The sequence below is a fragment of the Oncorhynchus keta genome, chromosome 1 (assembly GCF_023373465.1).
Source record: "Oncorhynchus keta strain PuntledgeMale-10-30-2019 chromosome 1, Oket_V2, whole genome shotgun sequence".
NCBI classification, from domain to species: domain Eukaryota; kingdom Metazoa; phylum Chordata; class Actinopteri; order Salmoniformes; family Salmonidae; genus Oncorhynchus; species Oncorhynchus keta.
In genome coordinates, this window is record NC_068421.1 from 39,943,352 (window position 1) to 39,963,990 (window position 20,639).

A 20,639-nucleotide genomic window follows, 5' to 3' on the forward strand; every position below is an offset into this window, starting at 1 on the left:
ACACACACACACACACACACACACACACACACACACACACACACACACACACTACTAAATAGGCTTTGACTGTCCAGAATTTGTTTTCAGGATTTCAGAGAAATGGGCAAGCGCACAAAAAAATAAAAATAATTCCACACAAAAACACACACAGAGGGCTTTAATGAGAGCTGTGAGAGAGGGGGAGAGAGTGGGAGAGAGGGGGAGGGAGTGGGAGAGAGGGGAGGGAGTGGGAGAGAGGGGAGAGAGTGGGAGAGAGGGGAGAGAGTGGGAGAGAGGGGAGAGAGGGGGAGGGAGGGGAGAGAGGGGAGAGAGTGGGAGAGAGGGGGAGGGAGTGGGAGAGAGGGGAGAGAGTGGGAGAGAGGGGAGAGAGTGGGAGAGAGGGGAGAGAGGGGAGAGAGGGGGAGAGAGGGGAGAGAGGGGAGAGAGGGGGGAGGGGGAGGGAGTGGGATAGAGGGGGAGAGAGGGGAGAGAGTGGGAGAGAGAGAGAGAGGGAGAGAGTGGGAGAGAGGGGGAGAGAGGGGGAGAGAGGGGGAGAGCTACAGCACTACAGCAGCCTGTGAACAACAGACACCTGCAGCCAGCTGCTTTGAAGTTCCCCTCTCCCGCCTCCTCTCCCTCCCCTCCACCTCTCCCTCCCCTTCCACCTCCTCCCTCCTCCTCTCCCTCCCCTTCCCCCCCCACTCCCTCCTCCTCTCCCCTCCCCTTCTCCCTCCCACTCCCTCTCCCTCCCCTTCTCCCTCCCACTCCCTCTCCCTCCCCTTCTCCCTCCCCCCTCCCTCCCACTCCCTCCCCTTCTCCCCCCCTTCTCTTCTCCCTCTCCTCTCCTTCCCCCTCTCCCTCTCCCTCCCCTTCTCCCTCCCCCTCTCCCTCCCCTCTCCCTCCCCTTCTCCCTCCCACTCCCTCCCCCCACCACTGCCCCCTGTTCTCTCACCAACATGCCTGGTATACGTGACCTCGCTTGGAGGGGCCTTCGACAGACAGACACACACAGACACGCAACCCAGCAGCCCAAAAACCCAGCCAGCCAGTTGACCAGCACTAGTCAGTGCCGTTTCAGCAGGAGCACGGTCCACAGTCACAGTCACGACTACCTCATTCATATTCAGGCCCACTCCAAACAGCATAATACACTTGGACCGCCACAGACTAAACAGATAGGCAACAGGCCAACCTTATTTAGCATATCCTGTGTGGGGCGGCATGTTAAAATACACCTTGGGCGCGTCCCAAATGGCGCCCTATTCCCTACACAGTGCTCTACTTATAGTGCACTACCACAGCCCTCTGGTCCAAAGTAGTGCACTATGCAGGGAAATAGGGTTCCATTTGGAAGGCAGCCCTCGATTTGGAGGTCTCTAATGGATCACAGAGCAGGGTACACTCCTTTTAAACTCCACCTCCTGTTGCTACTCAACATCAAGGTGACAGAGACAGTGGAAAGGGTAGCTGTACAAACGAGAGGAAGAGAAAGAGAAGACGAGAGAAACAAATAATTGATGAGAGTGTTTATTTGTGCGTGGCAGTGAACTCGGTCATCCCCTGGGTGGCTATGAATAGCTATGGGGTTGTGAGGCAGAATCAGGATCCATTTCTTGTCCAACGGGAGACTAACCCAGACTAACACATCTCTAGCACATCTCTACCGCAAAATGCTCCTCTCATCGCTACGGCAACCTCTATTACAGGGGTGGGGGACACTTTTTCGCTCGAGGGCCACATCGGGATTTCGAAATTCACAGCTATATTGGCACCGATTTGTCTGTCAAAATGAATTGCGGGCCAGAATGAGGGCAGTTATTTGAAAATATATAGGTCCATTATAATTTCTATAAATATATAGGTCCATTATAATTTCTATAAATATATAGGTCCATTATAATTTCTATAAATATATAGGTCCTTTATAATTTATATAAATATATAGGTCCATTATAATTTATATAAATATATAGGTCCATTATAATTTCTAAAAATATATAGGTCCATTATAATTTATATAAATATATAGGTCCATTATAATTTATATAAATATATAGGTCCATTATAATTTCTATAAATATATAGTTCGATTATAATTTCTATAAATATATAGGTCCACTATAATTTCTATAAATATATAGGTCCTTTATAATTTATATAAACATATAGGTCCCATTATAATTTATATAAATATATAGGTCCATTATAATTTATATAAATATATAGGTCCATTTTAATTTATATAAATATATAGGTCCATTATAATTTATATAAATATATAGGTCCATTATAATTTATATAAATATATAGGTCCATTATAATTTATATAAATATATAGGTCCATTATAATTTATATAAATATATAGGTCCATTATAATTTATATAAATATATAGGTCCATTTTAATTTATATAAATATATAGGTCCATTATAATTTATATAAATATATAGGTCCATTATAATTTATATAAATATATAGGTCCATTATAATTTATATAAATATATAGGTCCATTATAATTTATATAAATATATAGGTCCATTTTAATGTATATAAATATATAGGTCCATTATAATTTCTATAAACATACTGTATAGGTCCTTTCTATCTAGTCTCAGATGTTGAAGTGGCCTCGAGTGATTTTTTAACCCACAATAATCATTCCCACATAAAAAAGGAATAAACAGTATATTATTTACCTTTCTTTAATAAGTCACCATTGGGACCAGCGTGTCTTTTACAAGGGAGCCTTGAATATACCATTTCATAAAATACAAGATACACTGTATATAACCTCAGCAAAAAAATAAATGTCCCTTTTTCAGGACCCTGTCTCTCAAAGATAATTCATAAAAATCCAAATAACTTCACAGATCTTAATTGTAAAGGGTTTAAACACTGTCCCATGCTTGTTCAATGAACCATAAACAATTAATGAACATGCACCTGTGGAACGGTCGTTAAGACACTAACAGCTTACAGACGGTAGGCAATTAAGGTCACAGTTATGAAAAGTTAGGACACTAAAGAGGCCTTTCTACTGACTCTGAAAAACACCAAAAGAAAGATACCCAGGGTCCCTGCTCATCTGCTTGAATAAATGGTAATAAATGGCAATGTCTGTACTGTGAGACGCCTAAGACAGCGCTACAGGGAGACAGGACAGACAGCTGATCATCCTCGCAGTGGCAAAACGCGTGTAACAACACCTGCAAAGGATCGGTACATCCGAACATCACACCTGCGGGACAGGTACAGGATGGCAACAACAACTGCCTGAGTTACACCAGGAACGCACAATCCCTCCATCAGTGCTCAGACTGTCCGTACCAGGCTGAGAGAGGCTGGAATGAGGGCTTATAGGCCTGTTGTAAGACAGGTCCTCACCAGAAATCACCGGCAACAATGTCGCCTATGGGCACAAACCCACCGTCGTTGGACCTGACAGGACTGGCAAAAAGTGCTCTTCACTGACGAGTCGCGGTTTTGTCTCACCACCGGTGATGGTCGGATTCACGTTTATCGTCAAAGGAATGAGCGTTACACTGAGGCCTGTACTCTGGAATGGGATCGATTTGGAGGTGGAGGGTCTGTCATGGTCTGGGGCGGTGTGTCGGACTGAGCTTGTTGTCATTACAGGTAATCTCAACGCTGTGTGTTACAGGGAAGACATCCTCCTCCCTCATGTGGTACCCTTCCTGCAGGCTCATCCTGACATGACCCTCCAGCATGACAATGCCACCAGCCATACTGCTCGTTCTGTGCGTGATTTCCTGCAAGACAGGAATGTCAGTGTTCTGCCATCGCCAGCGAAGAGCCCGGATCTCAATCCCATTGAGCACGTCTGGGACCTGTTGAATCGGTGGGTGAGGGCTAGGGCCATTCCCCCCAGAAATGTCCGGGAACTTGCAGGTGCCTTGGTGGAAGAATGTGGTAACATCTCACAGCAAGAACTGGCAAATCTGGTGCATTTGACAGTGAGAGGACGTTTATATGGTTTATATATATACATTTTTTTTTACTTTACTCAAACCTCCTGCGACCCGGATTGAATGGGCCACCCGTGCCCTATTAGCAAGACTCCCCAAACCAGTCCTCCTCCACTCAGGTAGACACATCGCTTTCCCTCAGCTCTGTTGGGTCAAGCCCGTATTCCAATATGTGGAGCCAACCATGGAGGAGGTTGGAAGGACTAAGAGAGGAGCTTCACACAGTCCTGAACTCTAATGCTGGAAAAGCATGGCTGTCAATAATCACGCATGGAGTGTGCCAGCATTTCTCCACCAACCCACGCATTTTTAGGCAAGCATGTGCCCAAGCTCTCTCTCTCTCCTTACATTTATGTCATTTAACAGACGCTCTTCTCCAGTGAGTTCATAAATGTTCATACTCTTTTCATACTGGTCCCCCATGGGAACCAAACCCACAACCCTGGTGTCGCAAGCGCCATGCTCTACCAACTAAGCCACACGGGACCTTCTTCTCCCCCTCTCTGCTTTTCTCGCTCTCCCCCTCCTTTTAACGATCTCTGTGAATGCAGATGTTCTGCGACAGCCCCTGCATCACAGTTTATGAACTGCCACAAGGCAGTCAGCGAAGGGGGAAAACAGTTGCAGAAAGGGAAGGTAGAATAGAGAGAGAGTACATGACTGTGGATAAATAAATAGTGTATAGATCAGTGGAGATTAAATCACAGAGGGCCACGGGACCGTCGGCTCCTCTAAGCTCAGTGTCAATGGAACACTTACCGGCCTTTCAGCGCTGCGATGGTAGACTTGTCAATCCTAGAGAGAGAAAGAGAGAGAACGAGAGAGAGAGAGCAAGAGAGCGAGAGAGCGAAAGAGCGAGAGAGAGAAAGAGCGAGAGAGCGAAAGAGAGAGAGAGCGAGAATAAGAGAAAGAGGGAGAAAGTGAAAGAGCGAGAGAGAGAGAGAGAGAGAGAGAGAAAGAGAGAGAGAGAGCGAAAGAGAGCGAGAAAGAGCGAGAGAGAGAGAAAGAGCGAGAGAGAAAGAGCGAGAGAGAAAGAGCGAGAGAGCGAGAGCGAAAGCGAGAAAGAGGGAGAAAGAGAGAGAGAAATAAAGAAAGAGCGAGAAAGAGAGGGAGAAAGAGTGAGAGAGAGAGCGAGAGAGCGAGAGAGAAAGAGCGAGAGAGAGAAAGAGAGAGAGAGCGAGAGAGAGCGAGAAAGAGAGAAAGAGCGAGAGCGAGAAAGAGCGAAAGAGAAAGAAAGAGAGAGAGCGAAAGAGAAAGAAAGAGAGAGAGAGAGAGAAAGAGAGAGAGAAAGAGAGAAAAAGAGAGAGAGAGAGAAAGAGAGCGAGAAAGAGCGAGAGAGAGAGAGCGAGAGAGTGAGAGAGAGCGAGGTAGAGAGAGAGAGCGAGAAAGAGAGAGAGCGAGAAAGAAAGAGAGAGCGAGAAAGAGAGCGAGAAAGAGAGCGAGAGAAAGAAAGAAAGAAAGAAAGAAAGAAAGAAAGAAAGAAAGAAAGAAAGAAAGAAAGAGGGGGGGTTGGGGACAGGGGGGAGAGAGAGGGAGGTTACTGGTCATGAAACAAAATATGATGTTGTCTATGTTATCACTTAATTATGTGGCGCTAACAGGCGCAACATGGTTGGTACCTTCCAATGTAATAGATTAAATAATTAGTGTTGTAAAAAAAATATTTTTTAGATGCATGGAGTTCAAACACAAACACATTTTACAGGCCAGTCAACAAGAATGAACTCTGAGCGGATTCCAATAACAGACATACATAAACCATCCACAACATTTACATCTATATTAGAAAGCTTTATAAACACCCCCTACTGCTCACACAGTGACTATGGCTGGCGCTAGTTGTTGGACCTTTTTAAGAGCAGTTGATATCGTACTTCGTTCAATTCAGTCCCAGACTCTGGTGATTCAAATAGAAATCGACAAAGAAAATAGGAATTTCAACATTTTCTATAAGGAAACACACTAAAGAAAACAACGATTGAATGATTTTAATGATGGTTAACGATTTACTGCCTGTTAATTTGATCATTCTAAAGGCTGAAAATCACTTTGGTTTTACATTGTAAAAACGAATAAGATAAAATAAAATATCTCTCTCTTGGTAATGTTATTGGTGGGCATTGTGTGTTGTCTGTGTGTGGTGAAGCCTGCATAATGCCATCACAGACATGAGTGGACACCGCTCACAACCATGAATGACAACTGACCTGAAAATGTCAAGACTCCTAGTACAGTACACCTATGCTCCCTAACTACAAGCCCTATGTCACTTAGCCAAGTAGTATCTATGCATCCCAAATGGTACCCTTGTCCCTACATAGTGCACTACTTTTTTTTTACCAGGGCCCGATGGGCCCTGTTCAGAAGTAGTGTACTCTGTAGGTCATCAGATGCCATTTGATGTCTATTCCAGCTTCCTTGTCATCTCAGACATAAACAAATATCAGTTGAATGTTGTCCAGTGCTTTGAATATCATCATCACAATCTTTCTGGATGCTTCTATGAATGGCCTCTCTGTGATCATCATCATCACTGGTCAACAACAACCATAAAGCCCCCCCGTAAGAGGCATCACAGTGTGGTCATTCTATAGCCCAGTCAGCCTCCCCACCCTCCTCTGCTGTCTCCACCCTGCCAGCCTTACACTGGCTGTGTACTATGAGACTCAGGGACAATTATGTAGGCTTTATTGGGCTGTATCTCTGGAGGCTCGTATAGAGAGGGGAAGTGGCCCTGCCCTGAACACAAGGCTGATACATACACCAACTGAAGAACATTGTGTGTGTGTGTGTGTGTGTGTGTGTGTGTGTGTGTGTGTGTGTGTGTGTGTGTGTGTGTGTGTGTGTGTGTGTGTGTGTGTGTGTGTGTGTGTGTGTGTGTGTGTGTGTGTGTGTGTGTGTGTGTGTGTGTGTGTGTGTGTGTGTGTGTGTGTGTGTGTGTGTGTGTGTGTGTGTGTGTGTGTGTGTGTTACTATAAATACACAGAGATGCACAGAGATGCAGTCTGGAGGTACTCCTCCATCAAAAACAACATTGTGTCTCAGCACCACAGATGGCATGGATGATTAATGCCATGATATATGCCTCTCCTCCACTAACTCTCCTTATGCTACCTCTTCTTCTCCTCCCTCATTACTCTCTCTCTCTCCTTCACCATCTGATGGGCCTGACACCTCCCTCCCTCCCTCAGTCTCTCTCTAATGCCCAGCCTGATCTTCAGAAATGCCACCACAACAGCAAGCTGGCATAGACCTGGCAGGCCACAGATAACTGTGTTCCCAGCTCTAGAGCAACAGTAGAAAGATGTAGCTTATCCAAACAGCCACTACTTGAGAGTGGATGCAGTAATTCATTTCAGCACCTTTTAACCTCTGGGTTTACTGAAGTCAACACTGTGCCTGCTTGGCAGCAGCCAGCCTGTTTCAGCATGAGGAAGTGGTTTGAGTGTAATCCATTATTGACTACATGGTGGGTTGACAGCATCAATGCAGTAATACATTGAGGTGAGCTGAGAGAGGGTAGTTCACCAGCTGTCTCATGGTCTCTCTACAGTGGCGTTTCCCAACCCTGGTCCTCCGGTTCACCCAACAGTACACATTTCCTTTGTAGCCCTGGATAAACACCTATTTCAACTCATTGAGGGTTTGATGATTAGTTGAATCAGGTGTGCTTATCCAGAGGTACAATAAAAATGCAACAGTGACACACAAAATGCATGCGTGTGTGTGCGTGCGTGCGTTTGTACCTGAAGTGAAGTGTGTGAAGGCGTGAAGCCAAGCTCCATTCACCACACGTTGTTAGCGTTTCTCTCTTCTGAGGCGATTGCCTTTTCACTTTTCAGGAAAAACTAACTCTCACACATGAAAATGTCATATAGGCCTTGCAAACTGAGATCATACATACATTCATGAGCTGACACAAGTAGTGTAAGAGATTCACTTAAAAGTGGCAATCTGGTATTTACTTTTAAATTAATATTACTTAGAAACTGTCTGTTCAACTGTCTACCCCAAAATATGAGTTTGTTTTACATAAACAATATAATTGTATAATTATAAACCAAAGCTGTTTAGCTTAAAAACATTTGATCATTTGGATCTCATGGATGGTCCCATTCCTCAGCTGTTACCCAAAAAAGTGGCAGGGTGTCTTGCTTTGTGTCATTAGACAAAAAGCGATCACATTTTCTGCACTCGAGATAAAAAAAAACGCCACTTAGAGAAACACAAACAGAGTCCTACAGATGAGAGGACAGCAACACAAAGCAACTCATTGACAACCGTCTGTGATCATTCGCCCTGGTAGAGACAGTACAGAGACAGAACAGCAGCCAAGCAAACTGCTGCAGAAGTGTTGCACACACACACACACACAAAGTGGAACAGACAAAGCCCTCCACCCATCCTTCCTTTCAAAACACATTCAGCTCTAATCTGAACAACGGCAGCCTGCTGAATTCACACACCCACGTTCACACACACACACACACACACGCACACGCACACGCACACACACACACACACACACACACACACACACACACACACACACACACACACACACACACACACACACCTCCAGCCGTACGAGAGTTAAGGTAACGTACCAGCCGTATCCCCCAAAGGATACACTCCTCTTCCTTCTCAGCATTCTGACAGGGGCAGTGGGATTGTCACTCTCACTGTTTTTTTTTTTTTATCTCGCTCCTCTCTCTTTCACTCTCTCGGCCTTTGAAGAAGTGTAGACAGTCCTGCTCTGTTTCCCTCCTCGCTCACCTGTCCTGCCGCTGTGCACAGTTTGGCACTTCAGCTTCTCAGCACACAACTCAGCTCCACACAGAGGGGAGGAGAGAGTATGGGGCTGGGAGGGGCCAGACATTCTCATCTGTTGTCTCTCTCTCTCATCTGTTGTCTCTCTCTCTCATCTGTTCTCTCTCTCAATTAGCCACACTGGACTCCACCCTCACACTTACTTACACAGATTCCAGCACACACCACATATGCCTACGTACGCACACACATCCACACTGACTTCACACTCCCTGTGTATTCACCTGTCGTGTAACTATTGGTCTTTTTATTAGATCTTTAACTCTGCACTGTTGGAAAAAGACGTGCCAGGTTCACTATTAGTCTACACCTGTTGTCTAAGAAGCTGTGAGACAGAACTGAACTGTCCCTCACACCCACATTCCCTCCTCTCGGAGTCACCCAACCTGCCCCACAAGAAGGAAGGAAGTGTTGCCACAGCCGATGTCACTTCCTCTGTTCTGGACTTACCAGGGCGGTCTTCATCAGGAAACGACTTGATTTATCTCTATCAACGTGGCCCTTGCCAATACAGTCACATACGACGACACACACCGTGAATATGTACCGTACATTCAAATGTACTGTTTATTCATTGCTTCGGACATGTCAGACACTGTCGATTTTGCATTTTGAATGGAAGCCTGATCTGGTCTGATTTCCGGCCTGGTCTGATGAAGCCAAGATTGAACTCTTTTGGCCTGAACACCAAGCTTTTTATGGGGTATTGTGTGTTGATTGATGAGGGGGAAAAAACAATTCAATACATTTTAGAATAAGGCTGTAACGTAACAAAATGTGGAAAAATCAAGGGGTCTGAATACTTTCCGAATGCACTGTATGTATATATATATATAACCATCTACATACAGTACATAAAGTAGGAGCTGCAAAGTTGCCGCTCTGAATGAACCAGGACCCGTGAGACAGCCAGGATGTGTAAAAAAAATGGCACCCTACTCACTATATATTGCACTACTGTATATAGGGAATAGGTTGCCATTTGGAACACAGATCCAATTTGACTGTGAACAAAAGGAGGGTCCTTCCTGCTCCAGCTCTGCCACATTCTTAGGACTAAAATAAACAACTATGATTTTTACTTGTTTTCTTTGTATTGAAATGAAGTTTTTTTTCCCCAATATTCAACATAAGAAACACCACAGCCTTTTCCACACTGTCTAGTATCTGGTATCACTGTAACCCAAACGTCATTTTTTTTGTTTAAGTCAAAGTCAATTAAAAATCTTGAATGTGGTACTTGACTCAAAACTAAAATGAGAGTTTTTTTGATGCAAATTCACTTTTTAAATTGGTACAACTTTGTCACAGCAAGTTCAAACTACTTGATTGTAAAGTTGAAACTGTTTAAACATAAAACATGCTTTATTGTTGATTGAGAAATTAACCTATGAAGTATTTCTAAATCAAAATGTGTCAGGACAACTAGGTACTCACGTTTTCTTGGTAATATCACATAGAAATTATATTTTGTTTAAGCAGAGGTTAGTCAAGTCATACAGATGTGTAATGTCTCTTCTGTAAGAGTTTACAAAAGAGTATTCTAAGTGCAATCAACTTCATATAAAACATTTCTTAACGTCTGTTTAGAGTTCAAACCGCTGATAACTTTTGTATTTAATTATCAATGAGCTTAAAGTTAAATGTATCACCATCCTTTTTTGACTTACTCAAACATGATCACAGTGACTCGGTTTGAGTAATGACTACAAAATCGCATTAAGGAACAACGTTCCCCTCAACGTCAGCAAGACAAGGGAAGCTGATCATGGACTACAGGAAACGGAGTCCCTGTCCACATCGACGGGGCTGAAGTGGAACGGGTTGAGAGCTTCATGTTCCTCTGTGCCCACATCACTAAGGAATTAACATGGTCCACACAAACCAACACAGTCGTGAAGAAGGCACAACAAAGCCTCTTCCCCCTTAGGAGGCTGAAAAGTCGCTCTGGATAAGAGCGTCTGCTAAATGACTTAAATGTAAATGTAAAAGATTTGTCATGGTCCCTCAGCACCTGAAAAAGTTCTACAGCTGCACCCTTGAGAGCATCTTGACTGGCTGCATCACCGCCTGGTATGGCAATTGCTCGGCATCCGACCACAAGGCGCTGCAGAGGGTTGTGCGTACAGCCCAGTACATCACTGCCATCCAGGACCTCTATACCAGGCGGTGTCAGAGGGTTGTGCGTACAGCCCAGTACATCACTGGGGCCGAGCTCCCTGCCATCCAGGACCTCTATACCAGGCGGTGTCAGAGGAAGATCAATTAAATGAGATGAGCATCACTTGAACTCCAATCTGCAGCGCTCCCAGTGAAACTGTACCTCCGTCGGTCTGCCTTTCTGTGTTTTAGATGAGCCAGACTGGATGCCCTGCGCCTTTTCACATTATGACATGAATCCCCACACAACGCTCAAGTAGATTGTTATTGTCTAGTGGACGGACATGAGCTGTGTCAAAAAAAACTAACGAGGCAGATAAACTCATCAAATGTGTCGTGTCACAACTATGGTGTCAAATGTGTTGTGTGGCAGTTGTACAACCCGAGGCCCACTTTCCATCCGTAATGTCATTTCCGCTTGAGCCGACATATTACGCAGTGTTTACTATGAATGCCATCTCCGCAGCTGAGGGGACGATGCTTAAGGCATGGAAGTTATCGGTTGTACAGTACAGCACGGCTTTAGTCACCCCAGTAAACCTTCACATGAAGGAGACCAGTCAAGCTCTGACCTGATGACACATTCTAAGGATGACACATTCAACACAGGCACAATATACTGTTGTACTGTACAATACTGGCAGGAAGGAGCTCCTTATCACAAGCTACTTTTACAGTACAGCAGCCCCACACACTTCAGCATATTTACAGAAGAATGGCCTTTTCAGTTCCTTGACACACATGCTTCAGATATATGATCAGAAACACCCTGAGGCTACAGTGTAACCAGCAACACCATCAGTCCGTTCACGAAACCGACCCAATGCTTTCGTCCCAAATGTACGCTTTCTAACCGGTCGATTTTGTGCTCAACGTGGCCTTCTGTCCCAATGGGAATGAAGAAGTATTTGGTGATTTCTTTTTCCTCGGTAGAAATAACTTCTTTGACGTGAAAGAAAGGGACTCAGCCACTATCATTCAATTCCTCTTGTCCTATCTGGCATCCTATTCCCTTATTGTGCTGGTCAGAATTAGTGGACTATGAAGAGAACAGGGTGCCATTTGGAACTGTCCCGTCTAAGCCCCCTCCCCCTCTATACAAACCAGCAGTCCTGGCAACCCTTCATTAGGCACACCTGGACTTCATCCCGTCCCTGATTACTTCCCCTTTATTTAGCCGTCTGTTGTCACGAGTCCTTGGTTGCTATTGGTTTGTAGAGTTCAGTACGCGGCTCATGTTTGCTCATGTTTGTTTCGTTTGTATCTGGTCAGTATTAAAACTCACCTTCTGCACCCGCGTTCTTTACCCGGTGTGTACTTTACTAAAGCGAGTGCGTTACACCACGTTCACGTAATCATCCCACAGAGGGTACAAACTGCCAGAAGTACGTTGAAGTCCTGAGTCAATTAGTTGCAGTAATGGATTAACACAGTTTCTAATATCTCCCCAGTGGTGTGTGTCCTCACACATTACTAAAGGATATAAACACATGTGACACGTGGTCAAATAGAATTGTATTTCTTTGCACATGGCAGCACGCGCAAGACGGGATACATTGTTCAAAGCAACATGAAAGTGCTTTTCCACTCCATTCCTGTGTCTCATTATTTGGGCCAGGAGTTTTTCCTGAGCACATGACCTGACCAGAAACAACATCACAAATAAGCTTCACAATGCCAAATAGCCAGCGTCAGAATTCCCTGACACCCAACGGAGACAGCCATCAATACACCTTTGTTCCAATGTCAACGGCATCAGACACTCAGTCTGATGCCTGCCTGCTCTGTAGGAGTGAGTGACAGTGACAATGCTCAGTACCGATGTCTCAGACTGTCTCTTGTCATGGTGTCTTTTTGTCTAGCTTAGGTAAGCAGATTTATCAAGGCTCTTTCTATCAGTCTCTCAACCTCAACCTCTCAAAAGTTTTACCCCACCTCCTGCCACTAGAGATTTAAGAGTCATGGGGGGACAAGCAATACAGAGCGGGGTGGGGGGGGGGGCTGAGGGAGAGAGAGAAACAGAGAGAAAACCAATAGATCGAGAGAGAGAGAAAGAAAAAGAGAATCTGGCAAGGGCCAGGCGGCACTGTTGCAATGCACTCAAAGTGCATCCTAAAGTAGAAAGGAAGTGGCTGAAGACAGGAAGAGAGGGGGACAGACGGAGGAGTGCTGGAGATTAGACTTTAAAATCAGGCGGATACAATATGTTACATGAGCGAGCCACATTGACACACATGGGCCAAACCGTTAAATACGCAGTTGGACGTTAATTAAACCAACTTTAACATGTTCACAAGGACGTTGCACCTGAATATATACTGGAGGCAGTATGTATGGTTATGCCAATAAGCTTGGAGCTAAATGGACTGTGGTCTTACAGTGCTGAATAGGGTGTTGTGTTGATGTCTGGTGGATTGATGGCCTTGCCTTTTCTCTCTCTCGCTCTCTCTCTCTTGTTTCTCTCTCACACACACACTCCCTCCCCCAATACTGGAACCCCCCCACACTGGACCCCCCTACTGGACCCCCATCCCACCCCTCTTTCCTGCCACCTCATCCCCCTTTTCACCACCTCATCCTTTCATTCTCATCGCTCTTTTTCCTTTATTTCACGCTAATCTACATCTCTTTATCTTAAATCGCCCTCCAACCCAATACTGAACCCTTACAACAAAGGGTTCGCAAAGAGTTCTTTGTGGAGGGTATATGGTGTTACATGGAACCTTTTTGGTTCAAGGTGGCACCTATTTTTCCTAAGAATGTTGTCTGACAACTCTCCTCCTTTCTCCCTCACGCCGACCTTACTTCCCATTTCACCCTTACTCTTTCCTCTCCCCTTTTCCCTCCTTTCATGTGTTGATCCTCTCGTTACCCGCGTTGATCCTCTCGTTTCCCATGTTGATCCTCTCGTTACCCGTGTTGATCCTCTCGTTACTCGTGTTGATCCTCTCGTTTCCCGTGTTGATCCTCTCGTTTCCCGTGTTGATCCTCTCGTTTCCCGTGTTGATCCTCTCGTTTCCCGTGTTGATCCTCTCGTTTCCCGTGTTGATCCTCTCGTTTCCCGTGTTGATCCTCTCGTTACCCGTGTTGATCCTCTCGTTTCCCGTGTTGATCCTCTCGTTACTCGTGTTGATCCTCTCGTTACCCGTGTTGATCCTCTCGTTACTCGTGTTGATCCTCTCGTTTCCCGTGTTGATCCTCTCGATCCCGTGTTGATCCTCTCGTTTCCCGTGTTGATCCTCTCGTTACTCGTGTTGATCCTCTCGTTACCCGTGTTGATCCTCTCGTTACCCGCGTTGATCCTCTCGTTACCCGCGTTGATCCTCTCGTTACCCGTGTAGATCCTCTCGTTACTCGTGTTGATCCTCTCGTTTCCCGTGTTGATCCTCTCGTTTCCCGTGTTGATCCTCTCGTTACCCGTGTTGATCCTCTCGTTACTCGTGTTGATCCTCTCGTTACCCGTGTTGATCCTCTCGTTACCCGTGTTGATCCTCTCGTTTCCCGTGTTGATCCTCTCGTTTCCCGTGTTGATCCTCTCGTTTCCCGTGTTGATCCCTCGTTTCCCGTGTTGATCCTCTCGTTCCCGTGTTGATCCTCTCGTTACTCGTGTTGATCCTCCTCCCGTGTAGATCCTCCCGTGTTGATCCTCTCGTTTCCCGTGTTGATCCTCTCGTTTCCCGTGTTGATCCTCTCGTTACCCGTGTTGATCCTCTCGTTACTCGTGTTGATCCTCTCGTTACCCGTATTGATCCTCTCGTTACTCGTGTTGATCCTCTCGTTACCCATGTTGATCCTCTCGTTACTCGTGTTGATCCTCTCGTTTCCCGTGTTGATCCTCTCGTTTCCCGTGTTGATCCTCTCGTTTCCCGTGTTGATCCTCTCGTTCCCATGTTGATCCTCTCGTTACTCGTGTTTATCCTCTCGTTTCCCGTGTAGATCCTCTCGTTACTCGTGTTGATCCTCTCGTTTCCCGTGTTGATCCTCTCGTTTCCCGTGTTGATCCTCTCGTTACCCGTGTTGATCCTCTCGTTACCCGTGTTGATCCTCTCGTTACCCGTGTTGATCCTCTCGTTTCCCGTGTTGATCCTCTCGTTTCCCGTGTTGATCCTCTCGTTTCCCGTGTTGATCCTCTCGTTTCCCGTGTTGATCCTCTCGTTCCCGTGTTGATCCTCTCGTTACTCGTGTTGATCCTCTCGTTTCCCGTGTTGATCCTCTCGTTCCCATGTTGATCCTCTCGTTACCTGTGTTGATCCTCTCGTTTCCCGTGTTGATCCTCTCGTTTCCCGTGTTGATCCTCTCGTTTCCTGTGTTGATCCTCTCGTTACCCGTGTTGATCCTCTCGTTTCCCTTGTTGATCCGCTCGTTTCCCGTGTTGATCCTCTCGTTACTCGTGTTGATCCTCTCGTTACCCGTGTTGATCCTCTCGTTTCCCGTGTTGATCCTCTCGTTTCCCGTGTTGATCCTCTCGTTTCCCGTGTTGATCCTCTCGTTTCCCGTGTTGATCCTCTCGTTTCCCGTGTTGATCCTCTCGTTTCCCGTATGCGCATAGAGCCCAGCGATTTTCTCCACTGATCTTTCATAAGGCCCAACCATACGCCCACACAAACTGCCACTGTACCAACCACACACCACCACCATGTCACTTTCTACTGAGCCTTCTGCCATGCTCATCTGGCATTCATTCTTCCAGACAGAAGGCACCGATGAGAGGAGAGAAAAAAGTACCTTTAAACCATTCAATAAGCAGTTTTGCTGTTTTTCATCATTATAGCAAGATGGGTGGGAACGCAGTGCCCACCCTGCCGCTCCAAACACACCCACACACACACACTATGTGCTGGATAGCCACATATTATGTGAACGATGAACTTGAGATTTGGAGAGACAACTGCCCTCTGACTCATCTGACAGCTTATCAAAGTTTGCGCTTATCCCCCAGGAGTGAAAGTGAGAGAGCAAGAGAGAGAGAGAGAAGGGGAGGGGGGAGGGGGGGGGGATATGAAGGAGGGAGAAGAGAAGAAAGAGCCATTCAGGGTGAAACTAAGAAAGGACAGGGAGAGGTGAAAGGAGAGAGATACAGCGAAAGAGAGACAGAGAGACAGTCAGAGAGAGAATTGAATGAGGGGAAAAAGGAAATGAAAGATCCTGAGATTGAATGGAGGCCAATCAATTAGGGGAGGGAATGACAAGCAGGGCGGTGAGGTGGAAAATGGAGCTAGCGGATGAAGAGCGGTTAGAGAGAGAGAGGACGTGAGAGAGAGGGAGAAAGAGATGAGGATGACAGATGGAATGAATGAAAAGAAGAGGAATACACGTAGAAGAGAACGAGTGCACTCCAAATGGACCTTTAGACATCCAGGTACAGTGGATTGGGAAAGTATTCAGACCTCTGCACTTTTTCCATATTTCATTATGTTACAGCCTTATTCTAAAAATGATTCCATAAACAATCTACACACAATAACCCATAACGACAAAGCGAAAACAGGTTTTTGGAAATGTTTGCATATGTACATAAAAACAAAACTTCGTTATGACAATCGAAATTGTGCTCAGGTGCATCCTGTTTCCATTGATCATCCTTGAGATGTTTTTACAACTTGGAGTCCACCTGTGGTAAATTCAATTGATTGGACATGATTTGGAAAGGCACACACCTGTCTATACAGTTGACAGTGCATGTCCAATTTGTAAGTCGCTCTGGATAAGAGCGTCTGCTAAATGACTGAATGTAAATGTAATGTCAGAGCAAAAACCAAGCCATGCGGTCTAAGGAATTGTCCGTAGAGCTCCGAGACAGGACTGTGTCAAGGCACAGATCTGGGGAAGGGAACCAAAAAATGTCTGCAAAATGGAAGGTCCCCAAGAACACAGTGGCCTCCATCATTCTTAAATTATAGAAGTTTGGAAGGACCAAGGCTCTTGCTAGAGCTGGCCGCCCAGCCAAACTATGTAATCTGGGGAGAAGGGCCATGTCAGGGAGGTGACCAAGAACCTGATTGTTACTCTGACAGAGCTCCAGAGTTCCTCTGTGGAGATGGGAGAACCTTCCAGAATGACAACCATCTCTCAGCACTCCACCAATCAGGCCTTCATGGTAGAGAGGCCAGACGGAAGCCACTCCTCAGTAAAAGGCACATGACAGCCCGCTTGGAGTTTGCCAAAAAGCAACTAAAGGACCCTCAGAACATGAGAAACAAGATTCTCAAGTCTGATGAACCCAAGATTGAACTCTTTGGCCTGAATGCCAAGCGTCACATCTGGAGGAAACCTGGCACCATCCCTACGGTGAAGCATGGTGGTGACAACATCATGATGTGGGGATGTTTTTCAGTGGCAGGGACTGGAAGACTAGGATTGACGGAAAGATGAACGGAGTAAAGTACATAGAGATCCTTGATGAAAACCTGCTTCAAAGCTCTCAGGACCTCAGACTGGGGCCAAGGTTCAACTTCCAACAGGACAACAGCGCTAAGCACACAGCCAAGATAATGCAGGAGTGGCTTCGGGACAAGTCTCTGAATGTCCTTGAGTGGCCCAACCAGAGTCCGGACTTGAACCAGATCGAACATCTCTGGAGAGGCCTGAAAATAGCTGTGCAGCAACGCTCCCCATCCAACCTGACAGAGCTTGAGAGGATCTGCAGAGAAGAATGGGAGAAACCCCCCAAATACAGGTGTGTCAAGCTTGTAGCATCATACCCAAGAAGAATCAAGGATGTAATCTCTGCCAAAGGTCCTTCAACAAAGTTCTGAGTAAAGGGTCTGAAGACTTATGTAAATGTGATTTTTTTTTAAATGCTTTGTCATTATGGAGTATTGTGTGTAGATTGATGAGACATTTGGTTATGTTATCAATTGCTGAATAAGGCTGTAACATAACAAAATGTGGAAAAGGTGAAAGGGTCTGAATACTTTCTAAATGCACTGTACAAATTAAAAAGAGGGAGAGGGGCTTTATATAGAGCCCTGTCCCAGATCTGTTTGTGCTACCTTGTCAACTGAAAGACCATAGGAGTTGGCAAGGCACCACAAACAGACCTGGGATCAGGCTAGGCTGTACAGGCTTACATCAAGTATCAACGTCTCATCTGCTGTAATTTATAGAAACATGATGCCTGCTTAGAAACAGCCAACACTTTACCAAACATCCAAATGAATCTGTGGAGCGTATTCCTTATCTATGCCAGTGGAGGCTGGTGGGATGAGCGATCGGAGGACAAGCTAATTGTAATGGCTGGAATGGAATAAATGGAACGATATCAAACACATCAAAAACATATGGATAACAGGTTACAGCCATTACAATGAGCCTGTCCTCCTATCGCTCCTTCCATCAGCCTCCACTGATCTACTTACCACCTCCCATAGCTGGAGGCTGGCTGGCAGAGATCTGAGAGGCAGCAGTGCACCTGAGAAGATCCCATTATAGTTCTATTTCCAGCTGTCTCCAAGAGGATGGCGAGAAAGAAACCAAGACGTTGCAGAACATTACAATGGGAGATTTGCATCTACAGTATCACACACACACACACACACACGGACACGCACAGTGACACACACACACACACACACGGACACGCATAGTGACACACACACGCACGGACACAAGTGCACGCACGGTGACACACACACACGCACAGTGACACACGCGCACGCACAGTGACACACACACACGCACAGTGACACACGCGCACGCACAGTGACACACACACACAGTGACACACGCGCACGCACAGTGACACACACACAGTGACACACGCGCACGCACTGTGACACACACACACAGTGACACACGCGCACGCACTGTGACACACACACGCACGCACGCACTGTGACACACACACGCACGCACTGTGACATACACACACACGCACTGTGACACACGCGCACGCACTGTGACACACACACACGCACTGTGACACACGCGCACGCACAGTGACACACGCGCACGCATAGTGACACACACGCGCACGCACTGTGACACACACACACACGCGCACAGTGACACACACGCGCACAGTGACACACAAGCGCGTGACACACTCACACACATTCTCTCATTAGATGAATGACTGGGTGTATATATTCGACAGAGGAAGCTCAATCTGCACTTGATGTACCGGAACGTGGCTAATGCTGTTCATTTCCATTTCCAGAGATGAATCTGTGTAAATTCATTTATTTCTTTATATGGGCTGGCTTTCAAAAGCTGAGAACACTTTATTCCCTCTGTGTCAATGGAAGCTTCTGAGGGAGTGTGCTCGTTAAGACACACACACAAGCCTGTGCATGGAATCACACGCAAAATCATACACACAGATGAACACACACACACATCTGCATAATGTTAGCATCCGCAAAAATGCCTTCACACACACGTGCACACGAGCACACACGCACTCAGAAGTAAACACTTCTGCACAGCCAGCGCCTTTGACATGACTGGCAGCTAAGCGTTCCCACGTTCTCTCTTTCTCTCACTCTGTCTCTCTCTCTCTTTCCATCTCTCTCTCACAGCAGCCAGGCTGCAGCTGGCGGTGCTCTCACACTGACGAGCACACAGCAACAGTTTAACACGGTCTCTCATACGCACTCATGCCACCACCCACTGTCTTCTTGTCACAGCAGTCAGAGAGAACCAAACAGGAATATAGTGTATATGACACGACTTCTATAGTACTGTCCTCCTCAAGGTTCATGTGAAAGCTTACCTTGACTCGCCCACGGATCCCTTGCATGCTGTAGAGAACATGTCTCAGCGAGTGGCTGGTCCAACATTAGCGGATGGAATGGCAGAGCATGAGAGGACAGCGGAGATTGACTGAGATGCGTGAGTGAGTGAGTGAGTGAGTGAGAGAGAGAGAGAGTGTGAGAGAGAGAGTGTGTGAGAGAGCGAGAGAGTGTGAGAGAGAAGGAGAGAGAGAGAGAGAGAGAGAGAGAGAGAGAGAGAGAGAGAGAGAGAAAAGCGAGAGAGCGAGAGAGAGAGAGAGAGAGAGTGTGAGAGAGAGAGAGAGAGAGAGAGAGAGAGAGAGAGAGAGAGAGAGAGAGAGAGAGAGAGAGAGAGAGAGAGAGACACACAAGAGGAGAGTGTGTGTCAGAATGCAGGATGCGTGGGAAGATGTTGTTGCCATGGTGAGGGATACGCCTAAGCTCTTCCCTGGTTGGGTGATGACCTAGAGGAGAGGAGAAAAGAAAGGAAGGGTTAAAGCCAATACTGTGACACTGGTTGAGGTCTTCAGTACCTTCACCTTAGTCACAGGTCAGTGCACAGACACTCACACCCCCCCAGGCACGCATGCATGCACACTCCACGCACATGCCTCACAGCCAAATGAGACTGCACAATGAGGTGGGGGGGAGATACAGCATTGAAATCAGCGACACCAAAAAAATACACACACCCATATATCCACACCCTTCCACATACACACACACACACACACACACACACACACACACACACACACACACACACACACACACACACACACACACACACACACACACACACACACACACACACACACACACACACACACACACACACAAACAGATACATACACAGACACACACACACACAGAAACAGATACATACACAGACACACACACACACACACAGAAACAGATACATACACAGACACACACACATACAGAAACATACACAGACACACACAGAAAC

At 46.1% G+C, this 20,639-nt stretch overlaps 1 protein-coding gene across 4 annotated transcripts in view; it reads right to left on the bottom strand.

Annotated features, from left to right (window-relative positions):
* The window catches only part of LOC118374284 (rap1 GTPase-activating protein 2-like), a 120,910-nt gene extending 101,115 nt beyond the window's left edge, over nucleotides 1-19,795 (bottom strand). The window contains exons 1-2 of one of the 4 annotated variants that reach the window (XM_052524491.1): nucleotides 19,672-19,795; nucleotides 4,729-4,764 (exon numbers count right to left, since the gene is read on the bottom strand). In XM_052524491.1, the coding sequence (XP_052380451.1) occupies nucleotides 4,729-4,764; nucleotides 19,672-19,712 (77 nt within the window). In that variant the 5' untranslated portion in view covers nucleotides 19,713-19,795. Of the gene's footprint in view, nucleotides 1-4,728; nucleotides 4,765-7,714; nucleotides 7,827-8,575; nucleotides 8,794-19,671 lie in introns of those variants that run through there. The other 3 variants (XM_052524480.1, XM_052524502.1, XM_052524512.1) reach the window with 3 other exon arrangements.
* Between the last annotated feature and the right edge of the window lie 844 nt (nucleotides 19,796-20,639).